This window comes from Falco peregrinus, chromosome 7 (assembly GCF_023634155.1).
Source record: "Falco peregrinus isolate bFalPer1 chromosome 7, bFalPer1.pri, whole genome shotgun sequence".
In the NCBI taxonomy this organism is placed as follows: Eukaryota; Metazoa; Chordata; class Aves; order Falconiformes; family Falconidae; genus Falco; species Falco peregrinus.
In genome coordinates, this window is record NC_073727.1 from 17,418,799 (window position 1) to 17,433,535 (window position 14,737).

Consider the following 14,737-nt stretch of genomic DNA (forward strand, 5'->3'; position numbering starts at 1 on the left):
TTAGTTCTTGCTGTCTTTTGACTGTTGCTTTGCATGGTGTAAGCTGGTTTTGCATATGGTGGCTGCCATTACATGAAAAGCGTGGGAGATGTACTACAAAATGACGTTTTAATACCGCTTGGAGGAATGCAGTTACAGCATGTGGCTAACTTCAGGGGGAGGAGGTGGTATTTGGTCCTTGATACCATCTTTGGAAAACTAAAAGATTCTGTGATGATAGTTTAGTCCTGTAGTTCTGAGTTTCTATACCAGGGACATATTATTCTTTTTTTTTCTTTTTTTTTTTTTTTTTAAAGCAGAACAAACCAAGCCCTCAGCTGTGTGCTTGACCGCTCTCTGAATTTGAGCCATGTTAAGGGCCAGCTGTGATTCTGGGAGATGTCTAAAGATTTTCTTGGAAGATGTAGATATCAGTGCAGGATAAATGGAAAGTAGCTTTCTAAAGACATCTTTTCAACAATGAACTTTCCAAGACTTCAGGTTTTAAAGGTTTGGGGTTCTTTTTTCCCCAGACTTCAGGTTTTAAACATTGCTTTTCTCTGCTCTCAGGATATATAAAGAAGTATTTTTGCTGAAATACGTGCCTGAAAGTTGAAGGGTTACCTCCAGATTCCTGAACGCATTATAAAACAATCAGTCTATACCCACATAGAAGGGTAGGGAATAAAAACAGCTGACATATCTATGTGGAGAACAAATCCTGTCAAAGAATGGGCATCGGGTGGTTCTGCCTGGGTGGGTGGCCTCGCGAAGGAGGGGGAAGCACTAATTTAAAATGTATTGACTCATAAAGCTTTTGACACTATCCCATCTGGTGTTTACATAAATCAACTAGGTAAATGTGGACTGGTTGAAACTGCTGTTACGTGGGTGCAACGCCAGTTGAAAAATTGCCGTGGGAGAAAGGCAACATCAATATTTTCCTACCGGGGAAGGAGCACGTGGCAGGTGGGATCCCGCAGGGTCCATTCCCAGTGCAGCGTTACTGGGTGTACAGCCCCGTCGCGTGCATGATGAAACGGGGAGCAGCACAGAGATGTGTTGGAGTAACACCATGGCAGAGATGGACCGGAGGGCCAGCCTCTGGTTCGTAGCGGTCCTGTAGGTCGGTGAGATGGAGCGAGTAGAGACAGCTTCAAGTGACAGAAAATAAAATAAAACGCATGAGTAAGAAGTGGAGAATGGCCAGCTGGACAGGCCTGTTGCTGGGAAGTTGGGGGTTGTGGTGGGTGAGGAGCTGAATGCAAACCCGCCAGCAGCCCACAGAACGGGCAGTGGCAATGTGGCTGGGGTTTGTGGCAACGGCAGCGCTGTGTCTGGGCCAGGGCAGGCAGTGGTGGCTTCCATCTGGTGAGCTCTCTTGTCTTTCAGACAGCAGATGCCCAGAAGGCCATAGACGCGTTGCAAGTCCAGAAGCAGCTGATGGTAGGGACAGTTTGACTTTCCAGAGGAGAGTCTTTGGCTTTGGCAGAGCTCGTACAGCAGTCCCTGTGGGCTGGGGAGCGGTGAAGGGACTCGGTGTCCAGCTGGGGAGCAGGGAGGAGAAACACCAGCTTCGGTTCCCAGCAGTGGAGGTTTTAGATGCGTGGTGGAAACGGTAGGTCTAGAGGTTTGTTAAGTTCTGTGGGTCCATTCAGACCAGGTTACACAGTACAGCAGTACACTTCTGAAGAACAGTTTAGGGAAATGTCTGCTGTCTCATCCGTCTGACCCCCCTTGAGGAGAGGGGTGGGCTGGAGACCTCCAGAGGTCCTTTCCACATCACCGTTCTGGTAAATTAATTGCCAAGCTATAGAACCGTTCTGATTTAAAGAGCATATCTAAGTGTGTTAGATGAAGCAACTTCAACAGGAGACTAAACGTCCACATAATGCTCACTAGCAATATGGCTTGAGCAATATGGAGAAGCAATTCCTAAGTTTTTGTTATTTTCATTTCGCTTAAAATTAAGTAGCAAATTCTGTCCAAATCCATGATTGGCTTGGGCTACTCCAGAATTGCCTTTTGACATGCAACTGATTCACTGGGGAAAAAAAGAATAGAGAAGAGGGGGTCAGAACTGCATCTGTGAAGGCCAGAGAGGAGAATTTGTGTGAATCACCACCTGCGGTTATGAGGGTCCTTGGGAGCTGTAACTCGGTGGCTGGTGACCAAGAGCTGTGTCACGGCTGTGCGGTGCAGCAGGGCTGGGTGAAGCTCAGATCTGGTGGGATGGCATTCAGGAAAAAGCAGGGGCTGATGAAGAAGGACAGAGCTGGGCTGTGATGAACAGAGATGTTACTCATCCAGAGAAATGAAATGTCTCGGAACAGTTTTAATCCAGTGCTAATCAAGGGTATCTAATAGCCTTCCAAAACACGGAGTGCCTGCACTTCAGCCTCAAAACACCAGGAACATAGAGGTTAAGGATTATATACATTTAAACATCGTGTCAGGAGCTCGGAGTGCAATGAGGAGAGGTAAGAAGCCATCTGGGAGCAGGGAAGAAGTTCAGCCCGGGCCACCTCCAGCTCAGCCCGGGCCACCTCCAGCTCAGCCTGGGCCACCTCCGGCTCAGCCTGGGCCACCTTCGGTGCAGCACACACCTGGTGTGGATCCCTGCATGCGAAGCAGGATGTGCAGCAGCAGAAGGCAGCAGGGACAGTTCGGGCTTAGCGATGTTGCCGAGATGCTGGTTGCTTCATGGCACGGAGGCAGGCTGGGGACACCACAGTTTTGGTTCTGTGCCGTGGGCAGCACAGCAGGGTGGCACAGGGAAGCCAGGGGATGTACCAAATGATTTTGCACCTGAACTGAGGGCAACGTGAAATAAATTTTTCAGATATAGGTTTGTGATTTCTTTTCCTGTCTGTCACTAGCACCGTCATGTACGGCTTCTACTTTTTGCCATCACCACGGCTGCTTAGCTGTAAATTAGCATGCTACAGCTGCTCTGAATGAGCGCTAATTGCTATACAAACATTCCGTAGGTATTATACTGGCAAAGTTTACAAAGAATTAAGCTTGTCCATAGTTATCTCAGGCTTTCCCAGAGGAGCTGAATTCAGTCAAAGGCGAGCCCTTTGGAAACGAGTGTTAAAGGTACGTGTAAGCATAACTTAAATTCTGCTTTCTTTGAATAATGAGCAGGCGCTGCCGTGATGGCTCTGCTTTAGGGGACAGACGCAGTCTGCCTGTTGCAAATAGAGTGGCACGTCCAGACGGGGAGGTTGGATAGTGGATCCCATCAGAAAGACAATGGACGCCAGCTTAATGCTTTTCTGTGAACCACAAAGCTTGTGGTTATGTGAGTTTTGCACATCAGAATTACCCACACTAGCTTTTATGTTTTGATACCTCTTTTGCTCTGTGAAAGCAACGTGTGTACCCACAAGATTTTTACGGGACCTGAGTGCACGCCGCAGAACGCCACTAAGCCCTGCACTTTCTCCTGCCCACCACACTTAGATATTCTCCTTGATGAGAAGGTACCTGCGTGCTGTCGTTGACACAGACTGCCAAAGACAGTGATGAATTCTTCCCAGGGTGCATCTGCTTCCTTTGGCAATAGATTTATCCGGAGCAATGGGCTTTCCCACCGGTGACCCTCTTTCTCCAGCTCTCCTGTAGCCAAAATCCTGATCTGACTGTATCTTTACTCTTTCCATTATTCCACTGAGCTACACCTAACAAAGTAAAGCAGCCAGAATATGTGCAGGGGACTCCTGCTGTCTTGGTGCCATCCTGGGAAGTTGTCAGCATGTACCTTAATTCTGCATTTTGTGATTTTCTGAGGTTCGGAGGCTGCCGAGTGATGTTCTGGAGGGGGCTGGGATACCACCAGGCAAGCTTACCTGCATTTGGAAATGTGTATGGAAAATCAGATTTGTGCTAGGACCGGTGCTCAGGCTCATGTTAATTTAATCCAACTCTTTATTTTCCTTCCAAAGCCAGGAATGCTAATCATTGTTAAAGCTATTACCATTTTGAGTTAAAAATGTGGCCATTTCTGCTGGGCTTTTTCCTTTCAAAAGAGCGTGTGTAATGAGTTATAATGAAAAAGGTCTTGGAATCTTAATTGTTGTGGTTGCAGCAATGTGTCTGCTGTAAAGCATATCTGAAAGTGCTTTTCAGCACTTGCCAGTAGTCAGGCTTCACAAAGTGTAGATTGCTTAAAAATTCTTCTGTGCTGTGGTTAATGTTAAGTCTCTTTCTCATTACAAACCCATTATTAAAAAGGTTGCTCATTGCCCAGAGGGATTGATGTGGGTAATTCCATTTTGCCTCTTTTTTTATAAGGTCTTATTCTGCTCCTGGCAGACTTCTCTGACATGTTGCTGCACATAACAGAGAAAAAAAAAGAGTTTGTATGTCTAAAAAATGTGAATTCTGCTTTCATAGTATCAGTATACTGACACTGAAAGCAATAAATGCCATGTTTATAAAAGCTTCCGAAGCAAATACTTCCTGGACATGTGTGGAGAAGGAATTAACTGCTGTTCATAAATTGGAAGAGCAGCTTGAATACCTGACACAGAAATGAAAAATGGAATTTCTTGTACAGATGTGTTTTAGGAAGAAATATATATTGTGCAAAAATAATAGTGATATATGTTCAAGAATCATTTTTTAGGTAACAATCTGATCTCATATCTGCACGGGACTTTATGTCTCCCAGTTGCAAGTGGTGCTGTCTCTATGTGGGCACCATTTCATGGGGTGGAAGAGCAGGCTGGAGTCCTGTAGGCAAATCTTTACACGGATGTGGAGGAACTCTGGCATAGCAGAAGTGGTGTACCGCTCTTTTGGGTTGAAGAAAAAAACATTGCTGCCTTTGTGTGCAACGCCCGGGATAAAAAATGACTGGTTTGCTGTATTCTGTCAGGGTTTTTAAGATGCTGCTGTCACAAGCGTAGTAGAAACCAGCACATTTAATTGGAGCGTATAGACAAATAGTTATTTATGTGGGATTGCTTCTGACAAATATTTTTTGCATTCAACCTCTACTCATAAAAATATTCAAAAGTATGGTAGCTTTATTTTTACAAGTCCTCAAACAAACAAACAAAAAAACCCCAAAAACCTGACGTCATTTAATAAACATTAGAGGGTAATTCTGTTGATACCAACTACTAATTTTTCAGTCCTTTATCACTTTCCTCGTATTTTTGTTTGGTGAGCTTGTCTTATGAGAGCAAGAAACTGGATCTTTCCATTCCAATTTTAGACATGGTAATAAAACTGCAGCCTGCTGGGGTTTGGGGTCTTTTTGGAGCAGGTTGATAGCAGAAAGGTAAGTTCTGTTCAGGTTGGAGGCTCCAGACCCCCGGTCTGTTCCCAGTGGCTCCCCGAAGACCGTGGATCCTGGTGGGAATGCCACTGCTGCAGTAGGAGTCTGCCTGATGCTTTTGATCACGTTGCTCGGGGCGGTCCCACTGTCCCAGGGTGACAGCAGGCTCCGGGAAGCTCCACGGCTGTATCCATTGCTCATTTTGGTACCCAAATGTTTCTCTGATCTGTGTTTTAATCCCTAACTGCAGAAGGTATCCTTTTCATGTGACTGGCGGAAACACATTTACATTTTTAATTACTCCTCTGTTTGGTTTAATTTTTAACTGTTTGTTTCATTAACGTTCATTAATTATTTGCTTTGTGTTTTGTTTGCTCTCTTTTGCCTTCACTGCTACTAGGTTACAATGCAACCTGGATGCTGCCAGCCGATTAGCTGACGAGCATGCACTGATAGCAACCTATGTGAGCCGGCTGCAGAGCGGTGCACGGTTAGTGTTAGGAAGGGGTTCCCGGTGCAGGGACGGGCACCTTAACGCTGCTTCCTCTGGGGAGTGATGTTCCAAGCCAAGGGTCCTCAAACTACGGCCCGCGGACCGGATACTGCCCCCAGGGTCCTCAATCCGGCCCCCGGTATTTACAGACACCCCCCGCCAGGGGTTGTGGGGGGAAACCACGCAGCCGCAGATGACTGCCTGCCACTTCATCCGCGCGCCGGCCCCCTGGTTAAAAAGTTTGAGGACCCCTGTTCCAAGGGGTGGCAAATAGAGGGAAATGTATGTAGTATACTCTGAAATCCTCTGAAAACGCACAAATACACATGCACGCACACACGCACACACACAAACCATCAGGTGGGAAGGGGTGAGTTTGTGTCCCTTCCCGCCCTCGTGCATTCACTGTGTTACAGAATCCCTTACAAGAACTGATTAACACCGTCCCAGATGGGTTAGATAATTTTGCTCTCCATGACCCTTCTGGAATCTCATCTTTCACCAGCAGGAAGCCCATTTCCACCTTCAATTTTTTTCACATCCAGCTCATACCCGTTAGTCCTTGTTCCAGCATTGTCCTGTAACTCCAGCTGTTCTTCTTTCTCTTTATTGCTTTTACCTCTCCACCCCTAACGAAGTCACAGGCGGATGTCCCACCCTGTCATTGTCTTTGGTACTTGGCCTGAACGAGCATGCTCTTTCAGTCCCATCAACGTGACCTGCTTAATATCACTGTTTCTGCCTGTGCCTTTCCAAAAAATATTAATGCTTTGAAGAATTTGTTTCTTTTATCTCAGCTTTAGTATTTGTGCACATTTATATTTCATGTTTACCTCTATGTAGAGAAATTTCACCCTAAAGCCCCAAATAGCAGCTCTCCCATTTCATCACAGGACATAGCCAGGAGGTTTTCCATATTCCACTTTCAGACCTAATTAAATTATGCCTTTCCAGAGCCAGAGCTGTGCTGGAAAGGAAAAGGAGGTTTAGTGATCTGGAGGCTATATGTAAAGGCCTTGCTCTATCCCTCTTGTCATCCTCTGGATAATATTTTTGGAGTCCCGTTTCCTCGCTCTGTCATGTAGAAATTTGTATTCCAGTTCTGTATTGATGGAATGCATTCTGGCTGTCTAGACCTTTGGTGAAAGTCAGTTTTTTTCTTGGTAGTGAATCACTGTTGTCTGCTATCACCTGCTATGAACTGAAAGCCCATAATATTGTCCACAAGACAATAAAACTCAAGGAATTTCAGACTCTCTCCTTCACTCAATTACTGTAATCATAGGATTTTGAGATACAAAGGAGTGCATCTTGAAGAGTATATGACAGATTGAAATACCGTATGTAGCTCATAGCTGCCGTGTTACCACTAGCTGGAGTAGAGTTTCTCAGTCTTTTAGGTCTTTAAATTTAAAAAAGTCACTCAATACTGTTACCACATGAACAGCATGCTCCTAGAAGGAGCCGAAGGCAAAGAAAACAATTTAAATCCTAGTTTGTTTGTGCATGGGAGTGTCTTCCAAGTCAACATGAGAGGACTGATGAAATCTGTGCTCCATTGTCACTTCTCCCCATCTTCACGTCTCACCCCCAAAAAATCTGGTGTAACAGCCCATCTTTCTGCTTGCAGCAGGCAGTGTGAGACCCGCGGTGTACTCCAGCCAGCCGTCGCAGACCATCTCTGTTTCCAACTGATCAAGATAACAGTAAATCTCACTCACAGACAGCTTTTCCTGTAATAACCATCACTTGCTTTCTCTCTTCTGTTCTGCTGTTTGCATCTGGTCTGGACTGCTGTTGGAGACAAGGTACAGGACTGCTATTCCTGTGCTCCTCACGGCCCCTCTCCTGGCAGGGCAGAATAGCCTTCAGGACCAGAAGAGACCATTAGAGCATCTTCTCTGTCATCTCACACCAGTGTCCAGGCATTTGGATGTTTAAGATGCATTTGGACAGTGCCCTTAATAACATGCTTTAACTTTCGGTCAGCCGCGAAGTGATTGGTAAGTTGGGCTACATGATTGTTGTAGGTCCCTTCCAACTGAAATAGTCTGGTCTGTCCTGTCCTATTTATATAATCAAAGGATAGGTTGGGTTTGAAGGGACCTTCTAGTACCAAACTCCCCTGCCACGGGCAGGGACCCCTTCCACCAGCCCAGGCTGCCCCCAGCCCCGTCCAGCCTGGCCTTGAGCCCTGCCAGGGATGGGGCACCCACAGCTGCTCTGGGCAGCCTGGGCCAGCGCCTCGCCGCCCGCACAGGGAAGAATTTCTTCCTCATCTCTCATCTACATCTCCCCTCCTTCAGTTTAAAGCCATCAGCCCTGTTCATATCTGTGCTGAACCTAATGCCTTGTTTCTCTAAAGATGCAGCTCTCCGAGAACACCGTGATGGAGAGGCCACTCATTTCATTGACAGTCTGTCCCAGTGATTAATTGTGTCGACTCTTTTAAAAAAGAGCCCTACTTCAAATTTGAATCTATCTTTCTTCCACTTCCCGTCACTGATTCTGTCTGTACTTACCTTTGCTCTTTATCGCCCAGCATCTTTTCCTGTCTCCAAGCCAAACTCTGAGAGCCTTTAAGCCATGGCTAGCTGGATCCATGAGATTTTTTCATCACATTAAATATTATTTCATTCACTGATGTCCTCCAATCAAAAAGTCGATCCAAGCTACATAAGGAATATAGCGAATGGAGCTCAGTGGACTTCATTTATCTTACAATAATATATTTTTCTTAGGTTTTACATACTGTATTTTTGTGATAGCAAAGCAAATGGATTAAGTGCTTTTCAAAGAAATAATAGAAAATCCCCACCCTAAAGGACATGCTGCAGGCAGAGACAGCTGCGGAGTGCAGCAAATTATCCCGTATACAGTTAGAAGGCTTACGGAGCTGATGAATTGTGCTTTATTACTTGGACAGTTGTTTGTTCCATATTTCTTAAGCTCAGCATTCAATAACTTATGTTCCACATCATTCAACAAGCCTGCTTTTCCCCAGCCTTCTCAAAGCCTCTATTTCACCTCCACTTCTCACCAGAAAAATTAAGTAGCCATACTCAGAGCACCACTACTTTTACGTATTATGTATTCTGCGTTTCCTGCAGAAGACAGCTGGCCACAGGATTTATGTGTTTTACTTGTGGTTGGTTCATCTAGGTGGATGGATGGGTGGTGAGCTGCTTGGCTGGTTTGATTTCCTTTCCTTTACATTTCTGACTCTCTGAAACTGCAATTGTCTGCAGCACTCCTGATTTTAAAGGAGAACGAAAAGGGAAAAGTCACTTTCTTAAAGATACTCTGTCCCCAAGATCCTCACTCTTGGCTCCCCATCAGTTGATACCTGGGCCACGTGCTTCAGGCCAGTGCTGGCAGAGTAAGCCATGCCTTTTGCTGTCCTCTGCCACTTCCCAGCATCCTGACTTCCCAAGCAGTTTCAGAAGGAGCCTAAGATCTCAAACCTCTTCCCGTGATGTATTATCATCTCTTACCTCCTGTACTGATCGTCCATCCTTAGCCAATATTTTGGTTGTCCATGCTCATTTTTGTGTTAGTATTTGACAACCAGGCACTGGTGTCTTGGTTTTCTCTCTGCGGGCTGCACTTGCCCCCGTTTTGCTGGGCACAGTTTCACAAGAGCCTCAAGCCAACATCAGTCTGAGGTGCCGATTTCCCCCCAGCCCCGTTCATCCTGCCGGCGCTCCCACTCTCGCCTTTGTGTCAACTCCCACGTTTACACAGCCGCCTGCCGAGCTGGCTCAGGCGATGGCCCTGGCAGAAAATAAGTTATTGTTTTGTCAGGCCAGGCTGAAGCCAATTCAATTTCCTTTGCTGGCTCATCACGTTGCCAGCGCAGCAGTGGAGGGCAGAGGCTGCGAACATCCCTTTTGGTGCCTGCACGCCTTTGGGTCAGATCAAAGTGACTGCAGAAGTGATATTTCTTGCACGCATTTATCATGTTGTCTCAAATGTTTCCATTGACACCTAAAAATCAGTATCACTTCGCCTTCCCTGTCTCCCCTCGGGGTGCTCGTGTTCGGTGGCTCCAGTCGGTTGGATTCTGTCTCATAGTCGCGGTGCCTCTGCAAACGGACCCAGGTTGTCCCCAGGGTGACAATGCCTTCTGCACGTCACAGCCTCCCCTGGCTGGGCTTTCCAGCTGTGTTAGCCATCTGCCAGCCGTAGCCCGCATCTCCGAAGGAAGAAGTGGGAGAGCTCTGGGGCTGACTGATGGGTGCTGTATGAGCAGCACAATGTTGCCCAAATAGACCAAACCACCTGGTGCAGTATTTGTGAGATACAAAGATCTATTAACATTACCTCCCAAAAAGTCTGCTGCTGGGAATCTCTGAACTCTGCCTCACGTGCCCTCCTCCCTTAGCTCTGGGCTTAAGCCAGGGTTATTCTTCCCCTTTGCTACCTTTCCCGTTTTCCTTGAGCTGCTATCCCCTAGCTTGCGTGTCGCTCTCGCCGCGGGACTGTGCCATGCAGGCAGCACCAGGAGCATCAGAGCTACGTGGAGCATGGGGGGATCACGGTGTGTGGTGCTGCTGCTGGCCCTGGGACTGGCAGCTCCCTAGCACGCCTCTTGAGGAAGCGTTTTCAGCGTAGGAGTCTTTTTGCCATGCCTCCACAGAAGTTAAAACTCCGAAGAAGTGAGTTTTCCTTTGTGGAGGGACGGAAAAAATTCTGTGACGTTTTGTAGATGGTGTTTAATGCCCCCTCTGTAAATCCAGCAGAGCTGTAGGTTGCAGCAGGGGTTCATTTGTTCAAACTGGTTTATATTAAAAAATACGCAGCAGGGCCAGGAGGTGTACTTGAACTTCATTTCCTTCCCCATCTGTAAAATATTTCTGAAAGAAAACACAAAAGGGTGTGTTGGTTGGGGTTTTTTTTAATTACAGGCTTTCTTCCAGAAAGTAAGAAATTGTCAAGAACTATTTTCTAATTCACTTAGATAAGAAGAGGTAGTAGTTCCAGGAGCTGGGAGAGATATTAGGATGTACCAGGTTATGGAAAGGGTTGAAGGGATGGAATGATCTGCATTCCTATAAACAAGGAAACAAACATGTACAGACAAAATTGCAGAGAAAAGCTGAACAAAACCAGTATCAAATTCAGAAGGTGGGATGGGAAAGATTGTCCTCCTTCAACAATAAAAAAAAATATATTGGGAAAGGAAGTAGCATGAAGGCATGTGAGGAGTTCATCAAGCCTAGTGTAAAGACTCAGGTATTTCTTCTCTTAAATCTGTTTTCCCACTGTTTCAGCTCACCTTTCACCAGCTTCTTCCTTTGCGCTGTTTAGTTGAATATCTTCAGACCTTAATCCAGCAGGTCAACCACGGGGGCATAATAGTGCAATCTGTCCTCATCATAGACCCATCTGTGTAAATTGTAGTCGTATGTCTATTAAATTCAGTCCAATGTTTCTATGTCACCTCAAACACATCACCTGGCAGACTTTCAGAGTCTTAAAAGAGATCAAGTTGTTAAATTTGGTGTTGCAAAAAAGAAATGAAATCCACATTTTTAAATAAACATAATGCATGCAATACAGATTTGGTTGTTAAGGTAAACATAAATCTGTGACATTTAATTTATGTAAACATAAATCAGTGAAATTAAGCTTAAAGATACGTAAATTATCCCGGGAAGTGGCAATGTGGACTGAAAGTAACTTTTGCTGTGTGCTGGGTATGTGTCTCTTTCTCTGCTGCTGTCGGTGGTGGGGTTCTACCCCTGCATTTCGCTGCAAGCGCGTGCCGGTCCAGCACCATGCTACCAACTGGCGTCACCGGTGGCAGCCAGCATGGCATCGGGGCATCCCGCAGGAAGCATCGAGGGTAGCGTTAGGAGGGCTGTGTTGCAGCATGAGGCACGTTGCTCATTTCCACATGAATCCTGGTTGGTTTCTGTTAATGATACTTTGGTTTGTACCACTAATATGGTGGCTTCCCCTTCAAAGGGAGACTGTGACAAGAAATCTTCGTGCAGCAGTAAGACAACAACTATGGAGTAGTTCAGTTGGATGTTAACTTAAAAAGTTGCTCTTTCATTTGGCTTTTTCCCACTGGTTCTCCATGGCAAGGCCACTGTGCCACCAACACCGGGCTGGTGATAGATCTGCATGTTTATTGGTTTCAGTTAATACAACCAGAAAATTAACATTTGTCCCCCTGTGTGTTTATAGTTAAAAAGACAATTATTTGTGGATAGTAGAAACTGATTCAGCACTCTGGGCACTGACTGGGTGACCAAACTAGATTAATCATGTTAATGATTAACATGCACAGAGGGAACGATGCTCATGAAACATCCAGGTGCTGCCTTTCGCTTCCTGCTCTGGAGGATCTGTCCCATTTGCCGTCTCTGCTTCTCCTGTTTCAAAACGTCCCTTTCTTCTGTCACCTCACGGTGCTGTCACTGTTGCTGATGATTATTGGAAACATTTTCTAATAGATCTCCAAGACAGCTACAATCCCTCTGGAACTGTTTCATCCTCTGCTAGCTGCAGTGAGAATGACCGAGTCTCAAATTACCACATTTTGTACATTTGAGTGTTGTAAGGTGGTAGTAAGTCAGGCGTAAGTCAGGCTGACTTACAGAGTACTATTTGCATTGAAGTTGATGCTGATCGGTGATAGAGTCCGTTCTTCTCGGGTCAGCATCATTCCCCTTCTCTTCCTCCTGGGAATCATCCTGACTTTGATGCTTGTCATCCTCCGTCTCCTGAGGACAAAGCTTTTCTCCTTTGTCATTCAGCTATTTGCCCCTTTTTACCTTGAGTAAACAAAAGAGATTGCGGAAAAGCTCCTCAGAAGCCATGTGAATTTGTTTCTCATGGTATGTATTTCTTAATTGTTGAAAACACATTATTTTAGTAATCTAAAACTGAGGTATGTGAATGCCACTAGGCAGAAAGCCTTGGGAGCAATCCCCCCTTGGGAAGCGCAATGAAAAAGGGAATGATCTAGATTATTTCCAGTGTGACTCTTCTATTTCCCATCACTGTGTCTTTGCAATAATACATCCTTTTCTCTGTCATCCCCCGGTATGAGTGATATCTAGAGGTGGTGGATACTGACGGGGTGTTTTGGCTTTTCCCCGGCAGTGTCCTGGACAGCCCCGGCAGGCTGGATGAGGAGCACAGGCTGATTGCCAGATACGCCGCCCGGCTGGCTGCCGAAGCTGGAAATGCAGTAAGTGACTATTCATCCCTCTTGACCTACTGTGGAATATGGAGGGTGTTTTTTCAGAGTCTAATTAGTAGCTTAATGCTAATAGCTGTGTGAAATTGTCTTTTTTTTTTTTTTTTTCATTTATTCAGCTGACGCGGAAGAGCAGCACACTTTCCTCGTTTTGAGCAGAATACTGTGTTCTCAGGCAGTGGGGGGAGAGCAGGGAGGCGGGAAATGGCAACGCAAATTATTAGAAATGAGGTCAGAGGAGACAATAGAATAAGCAGATTAGTCCTACTTAGTCTAGAGAAGAGATAAATACGTAGATACCTGAGGAAAACAAATTGTGGAAGAAACGTTATGGAATATGTTTATTCTGGAAAGAAGGAGCCTGAGAGAAAGGAAAGTATTTTGTACGTTTGGAGTCTCTTTATCGTAGAAGAAACGGAAGGAAACACCCAACCAATTTTAAATTACTAAAAATAAATACCACTTTAACAGAAAATTGCTATAGGAGATGATGGCAGTTAAGAATTTACTGAAAATCCATAGAATAATTGCAGTCTAGCTGGATGGGGAGATACTGCTGGTTTATCTATAGAAAAGAGGAGCAGGGTTCACAGGAACAGCCTCCCGCATTACAGGGCGGCAGCCGATCCCCCCACCATTTTACACCATTTCCACTGGGTGTGCTGCCCAGAAGCACCTTGGCTTAGCACATACTCAGCCCCCCAGCTACTCCTTCTGTCCATCGAAGGTGCACGTCCCCCAGCCTGCTGTAACAGCGCCGAACCGGCTGCACCGATGCAACTCGCCTCATTGCTGCTATACGTGGTGGCTATTGCAAAACCACGCAGTTGTCCCTACAGTATCTCCGGTACAGCCCTTGCCTTCCCACCTCCAGCGGTAGCAGTGGCCTCTCCTAAGCATCGTACCACTATGGCAGGGTGCACACCTTGCCACATCAGCGGGGCTGGAGAAGCATCTTAACACCCATGCCCTCATTCACCTTCTCATTACCTATTTGTTGTATAAATACCTCCATGTCCTTTTCAGCAAGGTAGGCTTATGGCTCCTAGTAATTTTTTTCAGAGTTTTATATATATATATATATATGATATAATCTGATTTTGTCATGTGGAGGCTGACCAGGTATTTCCTTTTTGTAAAACTTAAATAAAAAAGAATCACACTTTTTAAACGGGTTTAACTGCCAGTTCCCATTATCTCTGTCAAATGGTCTATTTGCATCTCTGAAGTCATTCCATTCACTAGGACTAGGTTTGTGTTGAAATATTAAAGCGCAAACTTTCCAGAAAGTAGATTGAAAAGGAGGGGATTTCTATGTAGTCTTCATATAAAATTAAATTTGTTGAGACAGTAAGTGCTGAATCAGTTTGACTCTGGAAGGTGGTGGGGGAATTCTTATTCAAGACCTGACTATTTCTGGTAGTAATAAGGAAGTATTATGAAAACTGAGGCATCACAGCATTGATTCTGAAAGAACCTGATCGTTTAAAGATCTGTAAATCGCCTCAACCTGTTTCTGTGTACTTCGTAGTTCTGAAAGAAGCCAAAACTGAAGCGACTTACTTGAATGTAAAGAAAGCAACATTTCGAGTTTACCGAGACTTCAAAGACCTGTGACAAATTACAGCTTTCTTTTCATCCAGATAAGTTACATCACAGGGTAGATGTCAAAGCGCTGCCAGGGACTGGAGTGCAGTAGAGAAAGGCTGCAAGAGCAGTAATAGTGTGTTTCCCTTGCGACCAACGCTTAGCAGCAAGGAAT

At 45.4% G+C, this 14,737-nt stretch overlaps 1 protein-coding gene across 17 annotated transcripts in view; it reads left to right on the forward strand.

The window, feature by feature from the left end:
* The window catches only part of DTNB (dystrobrevin beta), a 214,843-nt gene that overhangs the window by 113,849 nt on the left and 86,257 nt on the right, over nt 1-14,737 (forward strand). For 15 of the 17 annotated variants that reach the window (XR_008747996.1, XR_008747997.1, XM_055809646.1 and 12 more), the window contains 2 exons: nt 5,670-5,759; nt 12,879-12,966. Coding sequence is in view for 15 of the 17 variants with exons in the window: in XM_055809646.1 (XP_055665621.1) it covers nt 5,670-5,759; nt 12,879-12,966 (178 nt within the window). In the remaining 2 variants the exon portion in view is untranslated. The remainder of the gene's footprint in view (nt 1-5,669; nt 5,760-12,878; nt 12,967-14,737) is intronic. The other 2 variants (XM_055809652.1, XM_055809653.1) reach the window with 1 other exon arrangement.